Raw genomic sequence first — 17,143 nt, forward strand, 5'->3', positions numbered from 1 at the left:
CATGCGCAAACGGTTTGGCAGCGCGTTGTTGTGGTACTCCGTGCTGTACGCGCAGGTCCAGAAGAAGCTACAGCAGGTACTCGACATTGCTCGTGTCAAGGCTTGTGAGGCTCAGCAAACCGCGGGCCTGACAAGCGACGGGTGCCGCAGTGCGTCCTCGACAGCGCCTCCAGCAACTCATGCCACCCTTGCCGCAGCCAGCGACCAAATGTCCGACGGGACCCCATCCACGCGAGCCGGCGTATCGCAGACTGGTGATAACCCAGCTGGACCCAGGCCTTCTCCGCATCTACAAGCTTGCTGCCCTCTCTGCTTTGGGTCCGCGCGACGCCTCAGTGAAACAAGCCCGACATCCCCCGACTGCTTGGTATCCATCGACGTGTGCTTCTCTCAAAAACACAACAAGCAGCGTCGAGACCCCGTCTTCCTTCACCCAAACGACTTCATGCTCGATGAGGGGACGCTGACTAGCACAGCGGAGTGGGTGGAGGACTTACGCGGTAACGCGACTCCCTTGACGAACACAAAACGGCGACGACGCGCGCAGGCGGATGATGCCTCGTCCACAGACGACACGCCAACCCTGCCTGCCGAGTCTCTACAGCACTGCAAAGACAGCTTCAAGGCCGCCCAGTCACCTATGGCAGGACCAATGTTGCAACATGCCCTATGCTTATAGGGCACCTTGTTGCAACATTCCCCACTGATTATAAGACTATACCTACAACAGTTTGTTGCAACGTCTGTTGCAACAAATTCCTACGGTTACAGCTACACTACTGGCCTGTCGGACATTGCCGAGCAGGCCATCGCCGTCACCAGCGTCGCCGAAACCCCGCCGCCGCCGTCCGCGACGCGCTCGTCGTCGCGCCGCCGCTCGCTCTCCGACGCGCACCCACGTGCTGCCCGTCGCGCTCCCCAACTCTTCCCACGCGCATCCCGCCGCGTCGCCCGACCATCCACCGCCCTGATGCGCGCTCGCGTCGCTTTCCCACGCCTCGCTCGCTGTGCCGACGCTCGCGCTCGTCCCTCCTCGCCGTCGCACGTGCATCCGCGAGCGCGACGCGCGGGATCGCGCCCTCGGCAGATGCCGAGAACATGCTGGGCGTGCCCTCGTCCTGGCCCTCGCGCTCGACCACGCAGCACCCGAAAGCCCGCTCTCGGCTGCCAAGGATATGCACCAGCTTTCGGGGCGCGCATCATCGGCAAATGCCGAAATCAATGCACCCCCCCTCAGAAAGAGGCGGCTTCGGTCGACGTGCACGCAGCCACCCCTACGGCCGACGAAGCGCGCGGACACGCACTTCCCGCGCCGGCCCACGCAACTGCCATCACCGAAGATGACATCGCGCACAGGACGCGTCACGTGCGCAAAGACGCGTCGCCGAAGTGACGTGTCGATGCGGCCGCAACGGCGCAAGGGCCGAACAGGGGAGGGGAGGGTAACAGGCAGTGCCGCGTGCTGTGCGCGACACGCCCTGGAGCGCGGGGGTATGGGAGGCGACTGGTGCATGTGCGGGCGACGGCTGCGTTGGCAGCGCGAGTGTCGGTGAGGGCGTCGGCGAGGCGCATCGGAGAGGGCGTTGGCCAGGCGCGTCGGCAAGGCGCGTCGGCGAGGGTAAAGGCAGGGGATGTGGGCATACGCGGTGAGAGGGGAGTGTGCGGCACAACAGCCGACGCTGGGGTAGGAGGTGGTGGTGGAAGGAGACAAGGAACGGCTGCGGACGCAGCCGAACTTTTCCGAGCCCAGCACGTGACCCGGAAGTTCGGCACGCCAGCCCGCGACCTGCCTCCGCGCCACCATCGGGTAGATTGACGATCTTCTGGGCCTCTGCTCGCAATATACGCGCGAAATAATATGTATGGCCAAGTTTACAGCGCATATGACAGCAATCAATGTATCACACGTATTAAAAGGCGCGAAATGATCGCTTTGAGTAGGACTTTGCTGTTTTACAGTGAGTCAATTGAAGTGGCAGAGCGATCAACGGTCAGATGCACTACTGGTAGGTATTGAGACCCTCTCCATGCCTTCTTTCTACTATCAGCACCTACCGACAGTGGACGGAACTGCGCGCGAGCGGAGAGCGGGAGCCCGGGCCGCTTCCCGATTTACGCTGGTCGTCGTCCTCAACAACGGCTACAGCACGCGCGGGAACGTATTCGCCGCCGAGATATTTGCATAGTCGTGTAGAGCACCTTCGAAAACGGGGTATTCTGGGTTGAAACCCAGAGGTTCGTGCATAAGAAATGTCTGTATCGGCTCGACTTACAGCAAAGCAGTCCAGTGAGTCCAATAGTCAATTCATTGTTTGCTCACCGAGTGTAAGCACACAGTTCGTGCCATTCTTGAGTTCCCCTTCCAGATCCAAAACTTGGAGTACTTTAAGTACATGCCTCTGAGTATATAAACTGGTTCTGATCTGTAGGGTAAGTCCGGGATCGTATACAATGCTCAAATCTCATGGTCATGGGGTATTTGAGTGAGCAGGCATAGGTCGAGTTGGGTACAACAGAGCAAGCCCCCTGCTGCATTAAAAGCAGGAATATATCAAGGAGGATGCAATTACATGATCTACACACTTCCCTGGATGGAGGACAGCCATGTACTTATATATCGCGTCGACATCACTGGGTTAGATCTCAAGCAAGGCCAAGAAACGGTGTTTTATTCCTTCTACCTTTGGCAGAGGGCATAAATAAGCAAATATTGGGCCTCCTTATGACAGTATACGTAGTAAAGCGTACTTCGCGCCATTTCCCCTGCGCTACACCTGCGCGCCGGCTGCGTGGAGAGGGACGCGCGCGAAGAGACGCGTCGTCGGTGTTTTCCGGGTCACGTGATCGCGCGGAACAAATTCCGTCCGCAGCCGATCGTGCCCTTTGCCCACGACCACCACCCTCTCCCTGCGAGCGAGGTGAGTGCGCGTCCTCGCGCGCTCGCCTCGACCGCCTTTCCATCCGTTTGCCACCTCCTCACCTCCCTCCTCACCTCACCTCCCGACCTCGACCCCGACCTCGACTCCGACCTCGACCTCGCCGCCCCGCTGCCGCCGCCTGCGTCCACGTCCGCCAGGGCGCTCAACAGCGCCCGTCCACATCATGCCCCACCCCCCACCTCCTCCTCTCGCCCTCCCCTGCCGTCATCCCCCTTTGACACAGGCGCTGCGCACCGCGCGCCCATGCTTTTTCACAAACGCCAACGGCCGCTCGCGCTGTCCCTGCCCCAGCATGCCGAATGGCGACGTCTCCTCATGGAGACATGAGGAACGACGTCGGCTCCATGCGGCGCGGCGCGTGCAAGAGCGCGTCGGCATCGTTGCTGCCATAGCAACGGCGACGTGGCATCTGGCGACCGCGGCGACGAGAGCGTGATCCCGACGCATCTGGGTGCTTGCCGGCGCACGCCGTCCGCTGGACCGTGTATCGCAGGCTGGCAAGCGGAGGCGCGGCTACGCCGGTTGGACGGTCCGCTCGCGCGGCACGGCCCGGTTCACGCGTTGGCCGAGGTGGAGCAGTGCGCGCTGCGCAATCCGACGAATGCGAGCGCGTACGGGCACTAGCCGTGTATGCGCAGCTCGACGGCCAGCGCGGCGCGAGGGTACGACGCTCGAAGCTTGCTCGGCGCGTCCTCGGCATCTGCCGAGGGCGCGATCCCGAGCGTCGCGCTCGCGGATGCACGTGCGACGGCGAGGAGGGACGAGCGCGAGCGTCGGCACAGCGAGCGAGGCGTGGGAAAGCGACGCGAGCGCGCATCAGGGCGGTGGATGGTCGGGCGACGCGGCGGGATGCGCGTGGGAAGAGTTGGGGAGCGCGACGGGCAGCACGTGGGTGCGCGTCGGAGAGCGAGCGGCGGCGCGACGACGAGCGCGTCGCGGACGGCGGCGGCGGGGTTTCGGCGACGCTGGTGACGGCGATGGCCTGCTCGGCAATGTCCGACAGGCCAGTAGTGTAGCTGTAACCGTAGGAATTTGTTGCAACAGACGTTGCAACAAACTGTTGTAGGTATAGTCTTATAATCAGTGGGGAATGTTGCAACAAGGTGCCCTATAACTATAGGGTGTGTTGTTACATTCATAGGGACAGACCTCGCCCAGTCCTCCATCGCCAAGGCTAGTGTACGGCGGCATGATGTGACAGCGGCGATGGCGCTGTTGTGCAGGCATGACGTGCCCCTCTTTTGGGCAAACATGACGAGCGCAGGCGAGAAGCAGTACTACGTCGTGGCGCTCATGGACGCCCTCATGGAGCATTTGCCTTCGGATTGGACGATCGGCTTTCTCTACGACATAGCCTGTCAGACGGAAGCTAGCGCAATAAAGTGGGGGATCTTTAATGGATACCTTCACCGCATCCAGTTTGCCGTCGCCGTCTTTCACGCCTACGGTCATGACTGGCTTTGTCAGAGCCTGTATCATCCCCGCAAGCGAATCGGATTTGGTCTCACCAATGGCAAAGGATGCGAACGGTTCTGGTCGGCAATTAGCAAGTTGATTTCTTATCTGCGCGTCGCAGGGGTAAGTCTTCCGAAGGCTTCTGTGAACTCGAGCTGATCTCGAGCAGTTTCATCTGCGCCTCTTCACGCTCAATGCCCAGATGCTGCAGCTGGCGCAGACCTCGCTGCAAGACGCCGGTGCATGGCTCACTCGCAAGCGGGCATTGGTTCAGACCAAGCGCGAGGAAGCGAAGCGCCTGCTTGCCGAGTGCGGGCCATTGGCGGATGATTTCTCCATTGTTCGCTAGCAATGGCACGAGCAGCTCATTGCTCAGACTAAACAGACAAAGGGTACGCAGCTTGGCCGCTTTACAAGGCTGCTAGTCTTGAAAACTAACCCCATCCAGGTTCCTCGCAGGCTACAGCACAAAAGGAACTCGACGCTGTATTAACCCTCGAGCAAGAAGTCAAGAAAGCAGAGCAGGCCGTCAAAGCCGCAGAGACTGGCATCGCCGGGAAGGGCAAGAAGGCCGCTCCGCCTCGCTCGAATGCGACTCGCGACGCAGATGTCGAAGCCGCGGAAGCTGTCCTGCGCGTCGCGCAAGGGAAGTACAACCGCAAGGTTCAACAGCTGGGGGTAGAGGTCCAGGGCCGCTTAAGTCGCCTGAAAAAGAACAAGCTGCTTCACAGCCGCGCCAACGGCGTGGTTCTCCTGCGGAAGGTGCGCGACGCGGTCATGTCGCGTCAGTTGGAGATGGAAAGGGTGAATCGCTTTCAAAATAACAAGAATGGAGGTAGGCTGCCTGTTCTCTAACACCGTGTACACCATGCTTATAAGGACATAGACAGTGTTCTGCGACGCCATGTGAGAACGGCTGTTGACCGTCGTGCGGGCACGTTGAAGGGCATAGTCAATCGGTACAACAAGGCCTGCCGGGATCTCAACGCACGCATAGATGCTCAAGCCGCACGAAGCGGCCGATGCTCTGTCCGGCCCCTCAAGGAACTGCCTGCGAAGGGGCTCTGGGATCTCGACATCGACAACGCATGTTGGGATGAGCTGAGGTACGACTTCGATGCGGATGAAGATGCTCCCGAATGGATGGTGAACCCTCTGATGCGGCAGGCTATCCGCGCCGTTCAGATACTGGACCGTTGTGTCGAAGAGGAAGCACGCCTCGCACACGAGGAACGGAACATGGTTTCTTGGTTTGGCGAGGAGTGGGAGGCTGTGAGACGCGCCATTCGGTCGTCACTACTGTTACCCGGTGAATATTGCTGTGGTTTCAGTCTCGGTGTAATGCGCTAACATACCAACCCCCTGCAGACGCCCCGGCCCTTGTAAATCAGCTTGTCTGCCATCGCAAAGCGCTGCTGAACCTGGCAGTGCGGTGGCGGCACCACCTCCCAACTCTACCTGGTCCGACGGCAAACGAGATGGACCTCGCCATACGCGAGTGGGCAATGGCTTCGTGCGACATTGCCCAGCCGCAGGGAGTCGCGGAAAGTGCGCTGGAAGACGAAGAGGACCTGCAGTCGGTGGGGATAGCGATACAGAGGAGCGCGACATGCCTTCTTTCACGTCCAGTGACTTATCAGAGGGTTGCCACAACGAATCTGTCGATACGAGCTCCGATAGTATCCTTCTTTAGCTCACTTCATAGCATACAAAGACCGCGTACATACTCATCACGCACATTTACTCTCCAATGTTCGCCATGTACAAGTCCGCGTGGCTGGCGCGCATTTTACACGCACGCGCTCTACTCGTGGCAAACACGCAAGGGATGCGCCTAAAGCGCAGTGCGCGTGCGCTGCCTGTTTCCCGCCTTCATGTCCAACGAGCTTGGGAGAGCAATAGGCGGTGAGTCTCCCATTCCTTGAGGATCCTGTCCGCGGCGGAGCGCGCCCCCATCAGCCAACGCCTGGTAGATAGGGTCAACGTGCCGAGCCCAGCACAGGATCCTCACCTCTTGCCAATAAAATACTCACACTCCTACACAGCGAGAGTAACACGACGTGGGACGGTCTTCAGCGATTTTGTCCCACTTCCAGATGATGTCGACCTGGATGAACTCCTGAACGACGCAGCTGGACGCGACGACGAAGACGATGTCGACCTGTTGCAGTCCGACTGCGAGGACGACTATAGTGGGTGGGATGAGGATTCTCCCGCTGAGGATGGACGCTCCTCCCCTCTTACCCCCATCTCCGATCTGGACGACGAACGCGACTACGAGATCGGCGAAGGCAACGATGACCCAACGCTGCCCCCGCCCCGCGCTCCCTTGCCATGTGTGGTCACGGGGAAAAACTCCGCGCAGCATAAAAGCAAGCGCCAGCGCAAGCAGAAGCGGCAGGCGGAAGGCGCTGCGGATGGCGCCAACAAGCGCCGGCGGGAGGAAAAGGTTCGCGAGGCCGAGGAATACAGGGCTTCATGGGATTTGGACGAGGCGCCGTCGACGAGCACTGCGTACACTGCGCTTCGAGACGCTGGTCGATCTGGCATTCCTGCGATGTCAACGCTCCAAGGGTATAGTTACCTTGCATGGGACGGCATGTGAGTGACATTCCTGTCGCCCAAGTCCTCCATTGCTAACTTTTGTAGACGCCAATTCGCTATCACCATCGGAACGCGGCAAATAATTGTTTGCATCTTGGCAGGCCGCCCGCCGGCGCAAGACTGGGACAAACGGCAGCGCGGGCTGGCTATGGCTATGGAGCAATCGGCGACGACTGCCTTATCGTTCTCTACTGCCGAACGCGATCACCGCCGCGGCAAGTTCGCGCTCAAATCTCATGGCATCTCGCACGGGGGCGGTCAGAAGGTGTGTTCTTACCATCTCCAATGATCCTCGCGCTTGCTGAGAGCACATAGTCGCCGCGACCCCTTCGCCACCGCCCCGAGAACCGGCAAGAGCTGGACCGATTGCTTGGCTTGCCGGTAATGATCCAGATTGCGCACTTCTGCTCATGTATGTGCCCGACCTTGCTCTTTGTTGCCCTTCTCTCACATTCTACAGCTGTGTTTCAAACTTGGGAGCCGGAGGTCTTCCAGTACTACGCAGATACCATGGCCAAGCTCTTCAAGTGGAAACCCGCTCTTCGCAACTACAAGAACTTTGCCAAGTCAGTATTCGCCTGCATGACGATGAACTTCGGGCCTCGCACGATCACAATCCCTCACCGCGACTTCGCCAACCTGTGCTTCGGCTTCTGCAGCATCACAGCCCTCGGCCAATTCAACGCCGACCAAGGTGGTCACCTTGTTATCATACCTCTCCGCCTCGTCATCCGCTTCCCTCCCGGCTCGTCCATTCTTATCCCTTCCGCCATCCTTGAACATTTCAACCTTCCAATCGGCAACAACGAGCACCGCCAGACAGTCACTCAGTATACCGCGGGCGCAATCTTTCGCTTCGTCGACAATGGGTGCCAGAACAACGACGCGTACTACGCGTCCTTGGACAGGGAAGCGTCAGCTGTGGCCGTAAGACATTTGCAAAAGACCTCGGCAACTGTCTGCCAGCCTATTGCAAAAGACGCGAAGCGCTTGTCGGCACTGCCACAGGCCCCGGCCAGGTCGCCGGGATCCCGCCGGCTCGTGCCCGATGCGGTAGGTGACCCTCCGAGCTCGCCGGTCGGGGTTGTCCGCCGCACGCGACGCGCGACGCGCGCCTCGCGCTCGTCGGAATTGATGCGCGGGCGGCGATTTTTGATGCGCCGCCCTCTGCGCGTCAGTGGGTGGCTGTGCCGGCATCAACATCGCGACACGCGCTGCTGCTGCTGCTGCCCATTGCGAGCGCGTAAAATGTGACTATATGTATATTATAGGTATATAAGAGAACACATTGTGATGCAGCATGTAGGGGAGAGGTCGTTGATCGGGGGAAATCGTGAAGAAAGCGCTGCCGAAAATTTTCGGCGGCGCGAGGGGATGTGCAGTGAGGGCAGGTGTGGCCGCGGGATTAGGGAAGAGGGCGACGCGCATGAGATGCATAGCAGCCAGTGCGCGAGCTGGCTGACTGGCTGCTGCTGTGCGGTCGGCGCGATTTGGGAAGGAGGGGAGGGGAGGGGGAGGGGGAGAGGGGGGAAAGGTGCGGCCTGCTGCACGCGCGTAGCCGCGTGCGCTCTCCCAGTCCATACGTGGTGTTGCATTAAGTAGCCGGGAGTGGGGATGGGGCTGGTGACACCGCGCAGTGGTGCCCTCGACATCGTCACTGGGCAGGCGATTGGGCAGGGGTGGCGGGGCGGCAAATTGGGTAGAGCGCGTGTTTTGCGCGTTGTTTGTGGGTGTGTGAGGGTAATATTGGCGTAGCAATCGCTTGGCGATGACGCGAGGGAGGGAGGGGAGTTGTTTTGAAAGGAGTGGTGGTGGTGGGAGGTAAGGGGCAGTGGCCGATCACGACCCCGCGACCTCGATTGCGAAGGCGCGTTCGAGCTATCGCAGCTGAATATATTAATAAGAAGTACTTATCTTCACCAAGGGAAAGAGGGCGCACCGGAATTCCGGCCTCGACGTGACGCGAGGCCGCCGCCGCGTCGTGTAGGTCTGATGGTAGACTGCCCGGGGTGATGAGCACGAAGTTAATGCCGAGAAGGGAGTGGGTAGAATGTGGGGGAGAGGTTGTGAATGCATATACAAGTGAAGAAAAGGCGAGGGGAAGGGGATATTCCAGCTTGGGGGCGCGGGGACGGCGGGTGGCGAGTGTCTTGATATTCGGGGCCGCGATTTTGTGTCTCGGGACCCCGCAGAAGTCGGCCCGGACGTCCGAGAGTCATTGTCGGCGTCGAAATCGGCCGCGGAAGGGTGCGGAAAAGCTCTCGCATATCAAGAAAGTAGACAGAAGGGGAGGGGGGCATGTATAGAATATTCAGTAGAAGTTTGAAACGTCATTTGTGCATAGGAACGGGAGTAATATTGAGAACAAGTGAATTTTGCCCCAAATCTGACACTATCGTCTGTCCTGTGTATTATCTAGGCTATAGAATAATATGAGCTGTACATGCCAAGATTAAGCTCTCTATTCCCTACAGAACGCAATTTGTTTGACAAAGATCCATGCGGAATTGAGCGGTAAGCGTGCCAAAAGGTGGTTGAAGGGATCATTGAGGAGAGAATGCTTGATTTCGCATGAAAGCCAGTCAATAATGAAGCTCTAGTTCTGAGCTCAGTACAGAGGACTACAGTTCAAAATTTCGTGAGTGGATCAAGCAGTATGTATTCTATGCTAATCTATCTTTACTGCACTGTCTAGTGTCCCTCGCTTTCAATCCGAAGCCGTCGACGTCGACGAGGGCGATGCTCGGATATCGGACCGTGCAACCGGCCCGGCCTTCCGACGCGCTTGGCCGCGCGTTTCTTGTCCTCAACCACCACTACCCCGCCCCTCCCGTCGCCTCACCGCGTCCCTCGCCCCTCTCCGTCCTCCTCCTCACCCCTCCCACCATTTCCTTATACCTTCTACTCCACCGCGCGCCCCAGACCGCGCCGATCGTGCCCATGCACCACAAGTTCGACGCCCCAAGCCCAGCGGCACGCGCCAACGCGCGCGAATATATGTTTAGGCGCGAGAAATCGCGTGTAGAGGGGGCTTTAGGTGCGCCGCTGCGCTCTGCGCGTCGAAAATTTGCTGACTTTTCATGTAATATCTCTTTCTCAGCCATCTCTCGGCATGACCCCCACCGCGTATCTAGCACCATGCGCAAACCTTCGAGCACCCCCAGCGTGCCCAGCGCCCTCCTTTACCCTCCCCACCCCTCGCATTTCCCTCCCCTTGTCGAGACGCGCCTCGTGCTAAGCACGGCCCGTTCGAGTACCCACTGCACCGGCGAATTCGCGGTGCTGGGCTCGGCACGTGGCGCAAAAATCGACATCCCCGGGCCTTCATAGCCTAGGTGGGGTGGTGGAATGCCGAGCTTTGGCTCGGACGCGCACAGCCGCCCAGGTAGCCGCGCGTTGGCGAACGCGCCACTGTGTGACAGCGTAACCTGTCACACGTGCGCCTTCGTCCTCCCCCCATCGCTGACGCCCATGGGATACCCCCTTCATCACCACCACCCACACCATCGCCTCCCGTGCGCCCAACGTCTCGTCTGGACGACAAGCGCTGGCTCGGGAAGGCAAGCCTTCAACGTCCAGACCCCCCTCCACTCTAGCAACCACCCGCAACGAGCTTGATAGGGTCTCAGGCAGCCCCTGCTGCCTCCGTGCACCCTATCCATCCCCCCTCCTTATCATCTTTAACATACGTTGACCTGCTACCTCCAGCGCGGGTTGCTCGACATGTATCGCGCCGGCGAAAATTTTCGCCGGCGCTTTTTGATTCATTTTCTCATTCCTCCGCGCGTCTCGCGTATTTTCTACATATATTATATATCTCGTACATATTCAATCTATCTATAATCATCACAATTCGGTCGAGCACGCACAGAGGCGGCGGCGGCGGCGGTAGCGCGTGTCGCGACGTTGCCGCGCCGATGGCACAGCCACCCACCGACGCGCGGGAGGCGGCGCATCAGAAATTGCCGCCCGCGCATCAATTCCGACGAGCGCAAGGCGCGCGGTGTGCGTCGCGTGCGGCGGACAACCCCGACCGGCGAGCTCGGAGGGTCACCTACCGCATCGGGCACGAGCCGGCGGGATCCCGGCGACCTGGCCGGGGCCTGTGGCAGTGCCGACAAGCGCTTCGCGTCTTTTGCAATAGGCCGGCAGACAATTGCCGAGGTCTTTTGCAAAAGACCTACGGCCACAGGTGGAAGCGTTGGTAGAGGCGGTGAAGGCGAATCGCGCCCGGGCAAAGGAGGGCATGCTCAGGATGTCTACGTTGACAGACCTGCGAGCACAGTATGCAAGGGAGGCGCAGGGGATATCGCCGACGAAGTAGTAGGAGTGCATTTTATCTGTATCGAAACATAGCCGCGCGCATGTCGGCGACCACGTGAAAGCCACATGGGATCCACACACGATGCGAGGCAGCACGTTCAAAGCATGTAAAACCACACGTTGCCCGTACCCGTCCTCTTGCTTTTGACCGTCACCGCCGTTCACATGCAGGCCCCCGCTAGCTACCCGTTCCCTCGCTGCTCGCGCCTGCAGGAAACGTTCAACATGCTCGCAGAACACGGCGTCGACGAGCTGGAGCAGGTGGCGTATGACCTGTCGTCTGTAACCACTGTTCGAGGCCCGAGCGGTAAGTCGCCTTACCGCGCCAGAGAGGCAGAGATGCTTATGGTACCCCAGAGATAGATCAAGCGTTCTTCGAGCACCTAGAGATGACCACGGTACGCTTGATGCACGAGCGCGACGGTCCAAACCCCTTGAACGAGGTGTGGACGTCAATCGGGCACGAGCGCGAGTTTCTCAGCGCCGTGTGGATGCTACAGGCCAATGTTCATCGCGTCAGGGAGGTCTGCGCCGGGGTTTTCGCTTTGCAATATTCCTGCATCCCGTCGGAGAGCACTGGGTCGTTCTACGCATGGCCGATAGAGAACGTAGTGATCGAGGTGGACATAATGGGGATCCCACAGCCGGTAAGTGCGTTCTCTTCCTGCGTATCAGACCGCTGAAGGGCGACAGTCCATTCGCCGGCAAGTAAGCTTCACCTACAATGGCGAGGCGGCGCTCTGCGGCGTCGTCATGGCGCACTGCATCAATTATCTGAGGAGCGTCGGCATCGACATAGCGAGGGCTGCGCTGTTCTACAGACAGATTAACGGCGCATACCAGCGCGTGAGCTGGTGGGACATTCTACCGATCAGCCACGACAAGGTCCGCGTAGTTGTTTGTGGCGACAAGAAGTTCCTCCCGTCGCCTAGACCTGGGGAAGACTTTGCCGTTACAGACTATGACATCGCCGACTTTGCGCTCGTCCCAACCAACAAGAAAATCAAGGTCTACTTGCATTTCTGGCGCAATATGAATCACGCCAGCAAGGAGCAGGTGCGAACGTTGTCCGAGGTCGTATTAGTCATCTAACGGTAGCGCAGATGGCAGTCAGCATGGCTATAGGCCTAGTTTCCCTGTTGGCTGGCGGATGGGTGACGTTGGAGCACTACAAGGCCAAACTTGTTCAGAAGGCCAGCATCGAGTGGGAGCTGGACTCTGCGGTGCTCCTGCGCGAGTATCCCGACAACTATCGAATGGGCACGGCACCGACTGCCCTTCAGGTGCACTGGACGGTCCCCATACCCGTTGGGCCGTACGAGGAGAGTCTGACGATTTACGCCGCGTGTCCCACCTGCGCGCAGATCGCCGGCGGTCGCTGCATGCGCTACGGCGAGCATTTGTCGACACGTTCGGAGCCGGAGGACGAGTCTGACTAGGTTCTTACTCAATTCGTTCCATATTCGACACCGCATAGTTCTTTTTGTTCACCGTTCACATCGCGCACAATGGCAGCATATACTGTGAGAAGATAATGTCGTGGAACATGTACTGTGCAACAATGCAGGGGCTGAAACCTCCATCTGCAGGGCTGCGCCTCGAGGCGGACATGAAGGTATCATAACGTAAGAAAAGCGTCACAGTCCCGCTTCCCTGATTGACGAGGATTCCAGCTTCTGCGTGATTCCTCTTCGATCTCCTATCCCTCATCTCATCCTGGACGCTATGGAACTTCGTAGCGCGACACTTCGAGACGAGCAAGAGGCCGTCGAAGAGCGAGAGGCTCAAGTCAACGCGCAGAGGGAGAAGCTCAGGTCCCGGACCAAGCCTGCGCCGCCACCGCGGAAGGAAGAGAAGTCAGTCAAGGACGCGCCTGGCAAGAAGGCTGCTCCTCGCGGGCCTGGAAAGGGCGCCCCGAAGGCCACTGGCGACAAGGCGCGGACGCGCGCAGCGGGCAAGAAGAATTGGGGCCCAGCATCCTCCCAACGCCAACCCAAGGAGCGCGAACTGCAGTCCTCCACACCTCGCCCTCTGAAGAGTGTCACTCGCCGCCGACCTTCCCTTATAGTCTCCGACGACGAGCCAGATATGGACCATGAGCAAGGCGTGGAGGAATCTACAGCGCGGCATGTCCAGAAGTGTAGCGAGGGCCGTTCGCAGGTGTGTAGCCAGCGATAGTTCGTCACCTAGACCTGCTCTTACCGCGTCACACAGTCTTCCATTAGTCGCGAAGGTAGTGATAACCCTGGGGGTCCTGCATATGCTCGCCGAACCCCCAGGGCTTCACAAGTACCAGGGCGCATGGTATTGGACTACGTCGAGATCCCGCCGCTCAACCAAACTCGCCATGTGTCTATGCAAGCCCCACCTGCTCCTACGGAAGGCCAGCCACCGCATACCTCAATGACCACTCCCATCGGCCCAGACGCCTCTGGGGCGAAGCGTAAGCGCGCGCCATCGGCAGAGCCTGTTCATGAGCAAATGGACACGTCCGCTACCCCATCCGTCTCGCCTCGACCGACCCGCAAGAAAGCAAAGATGGAGACCAAGGACAAGAGACGCAAGGGCAAGGGCAAGGGCGCACAGACGAAAACGAAAGTCGATGGCAACGGCCGCGCGATTGCCATAGGTGGGAAAGCTCAAGGCAGGCAACCCAACGATGACGCAGCTCAAGCGCGAATTGAGTTTGGTGATGCCTGGCTGGCGTTCATGACGAACGAGCGCCCCGATCCCCCCACGGCATCCCCAGAAGCCGCTGCCGCCATGATGCGAGACAAGAAGAAGCGACGAGCCACAAAGTTTGCGAGCGCGTCCCCACCTCAAACTCCACATAGTCCGACTCCCGCGAACCGCTTCGACTTCAGCCCTTCAACCCCGGAGCCGTCACCGTGTCCTCCCCCACGCCGAATGTCGGGTGAAGGCGCCTTATTGACTGATCTGCATTCCCTCGCTGCGACTTCGCGGACACGTCCAGATGACGCTGTACCAACGGGCAGTCGAACGTCGATGTTGCAGCGCAAGGGCACGACCGCAAAACCCGCGTCAAGACAGAATGCGCCAAAGCCTGCCAAAACTCCTGCAATGCCTGCAGAGGCGACGGTGACGAGCTCCAAGCGCAAGGGCAAGGGCACGACCGCAAAACCCGCGTCGAGACAGAATGTACCTGACGCCGCGTCCTTGTTCGACCACTGCGAAGAGGAGACGCCGCGAGCTGGTCCGTCCGGAACGTCCGCAAAATCTACAGGAATCGGTCGCACGGACGGAACCGATCGCGCAGACGATTCGTCAGTGGACGAAGGCGACACATCCCGCAGTGCATCGTCCGAAGTGAAGGATAAGAAAAAGACCGGCACCGTATCTGACGACATACGCCAAGTCGCGGAGCAGCTAGGGATGGAGTACTTGCAGAGGATACTGGAGCTCTCACGCGAGGCAGGGAAAGATCCCGAGGAGTTCTTCAAGCTCGTTGGTTGGATGCACAGTGATTATTGCGCGCCGCGCGACGAGAACATGGCAAACATGTTCGTGAAGGCTTACTCCGCTACATATGAAGGTGGTAAGTACTGCGACGGATCAGCTGCTCTGAGCATGTCTAACATACCGCCAGAAGACCGCACGGATCTTCGGGCGAAGGGAACGGCAGCGTACCACAGCGAAATCAAAAAGTTGACGGACAAGCTTGGACGGCCTCCTACCCAGTTTGAGAAGGCCGAGCACTTGCAGGCCGAGCTGCGTCTGGCAGCGGACATTGCAGCAAAAAAGCGCACGTCTGGCACGAAGGGCAAGCGCCTGCGCACAATGAAGGGCATCGTGGAGAAGTTCACGCAGCAGGCTACGTTGCACTTATTCCACGACGGCATGACAGCCTTCGGTTGGGTGGTTGACACTCATGCACTTCAGGAACACGCTGCTGGCGCGATGATGTTCGGTGCAGGAGAAGCATTCGAGGCCCTGACGCGAGAATATGACGGCAACTTCCATGAGATGCTGGACAAGATGACGCGGATCTTGAGGTTTGTTCATTGTGTGTTGTATGCGGCCCTAGCATCCTAACGTGTCCACCAGGAGCTGTCAGTTTCAAGTCCGTTCGAAGTGGATAGACAGCGGGTCGGCCGCGATGTTGATGGACGAGAGTGAAGATGCAGTCGTCTATAAGCGACGTGATTGGCGCCCAGGCACTCAGGAGAACAACTGTGACGGCTACTGGCGTATCGTCAAGGAATGCCTCCGTGAGGACCTTGGTGAGTTAGGTGAATTGATAGTATGCAGCAAGAGCTAACGTGGACGATCAGCGCGGGGGTCAGTCTTGATTGGCGTTTCTGTTAACAAGAAGGGCCATCCGGGCGACCTACCAAAGCAACTTCCGTATCGTAAGCTCGCCGACATTCTCTACAGATGGGAGCTCGAGCTTCGCGGATGGCCTGAGGTCTTCAAGCGTTACGCCCCGGTCATGTTGTCGAACGCGCCGAAGGAGGATACTCCGCCTCAGAAGCCGCTCGGCAAGGATTGGACGAGCACCGCAAGAGATATGTGGTTGTCGCGCAAGACAGCAGAGACCCGTATACTCAACAATGGCCTGACTGGCGAAGAAGCTCAGCAGGTGCTGCGGGAGTGCAACGCGCCCGCCATCCTTCCAATCCCCCGAGGAGTTCTTGAGGGAAAGGCGCTTGCGGACCTGGGCGCGACCCCAATGGTGATCTCCAGGGAAAACCACAGCGCCCTTTTCACTTGGGAAGAGCGCTCGGTTTGCTATCTTAAGGATGTGCAGGAGGAGACAGATACGCGCGTGCAGTGGCAAGCTTGGAGGAAGAAAGGGAAAGGTCGGGCTGGTGAATCCAGATTGCAGAAGTTGGCGAGACGCAATGGCGAGCCTGCAAGCCTGCCTAAGCCTCGGCGACGCGAGGCACCCAAGTCAAAGGCTAGACTTGATGAGGACAGCGATGTCGATATGGACGCTGATACCAAAGCTCCTGTTGTCGCTAATGCCAACATGGGGAGGGACAAGGAGAAGGACAGCGAGGATGATGATGACGAGGAGGAGGACAAGGAGGAGGACGAGGAGGAGGACGAGGAGACGGATGAGGAGAAGGACAAGGAGAAGGACAAGGAGAAGGACAAGGAGAAGGACGAGGAGACGGATGAGGAGACGGACGAGGAGACGGACGATGATGAGGAGTAGAAGCATGACAACAACGGCAACGACAATGACGACGACAACGACAACGACGATGGCGACGACAACGACGATGAGGATGGCGACGACAACAACGATGAGGATGGCGACGATGACGACGATGAGGATGGCGACGATGACGACGATGAGGATGAGGAGGAGGAGGAGGAGGAGGAGAAGGACGACGGTGAGGAGAAGGAGAAGGATGGTGATGGGGAAAGTGACAACTAGTTATGCTAGTATGACTAACTGTTACCATCATTGATGAACAAGCGCAACGGTGCTGATAGAAGACCAGTATTACAACATATTCCACCCAATGACTAGCTCACATGCACTGATGTTAGTGGCAGTTACCTGACCTTTCTGTTATGAAACATCTGGCATACTGGAAATGCATTGAATCAGGAAACAGAATATTCTGCGTGACAGAAAGTAGACTGTCTGAAACATATTATGCTGTCAAGCAGAATATTCTATGGGAAGGAAGAGGTAGATTTATCTAGAGACAGATTAATCTAGCTGAAGCAATGTCAGAATACTCTACAGCCCAGAATACTCTACGGCGCAGATTAATCTACGGCCCAGAATACTCTAACCTACAGAATACTCTGACCTACAGAATACTCTGACCCACAGAATACTCTAA

The 17,143-nt window shown here is 58.5% G+C and overlaps 1 protein-coding gene across 1 annotated transcript; it reads left to right on the top strand.

The window, feature by feature from the left end:
- Position 1: 1 nt before the first annotated feature.
- Positions 2 to 16,500, top strand: SCHCODRAFT_02671031 (uncharacterized protein; the record flags this gene model as incomplete). The annotated part of the gene is made up of 24 exons (XM_050346627.1): positions 2 to 633; positions 4,118 to 4,517; positions 4,564 to 4,734; positions 4,759 to 4,786; positions 4,843 to 5,229; positions 5,281 to 5,500; positions 5,823 to 5,942; positions 6,235 to 6,299; positions 6,440 to 6,995; positions 7,135 to 7,263; positions 7,314 to 7,379; positions 7,459 to 7,462; positions 7,485 to 7,564; positions 7,658 to 7,925; positions 11,191 to 11,318; positions 11,504 to 11,628; positions 11,679 to 11,968; positions 12,015 to 12,404; positions 12,425 to 12,750; positions 13,061 to 13,481; positions 13,536 to 14,877; positions 14,929 to 15,334; positions 15,387 to 15,562; positions 15,614 to 16,500. 24 exons carry the CDS (start codon positions 2 to 4, stop codon positions 16,498 to 16,500), a joined length of 7,617 nt encoding a protein of 2,538 aa, XP_050198479.1.
- Positions 16,501 to 17,143: the final 643 nt, after the last annotated feature.

Source organism: Schizophyllum commune (assembly GCF_000143185.2).
Source record: "Schizophyllum commune H4-8 unplaced genomic scaffold SCHCOscaffold_10, whole genome shotgun sequence".
In the NCBI taxonomy this organism is placed as follows: Eukaryota; Fungi; Basidiomycota; class Agaricomycetes; order Agaricales; family Schizophyllaceae; genus Schizophyllum; species Schizophyllum commune.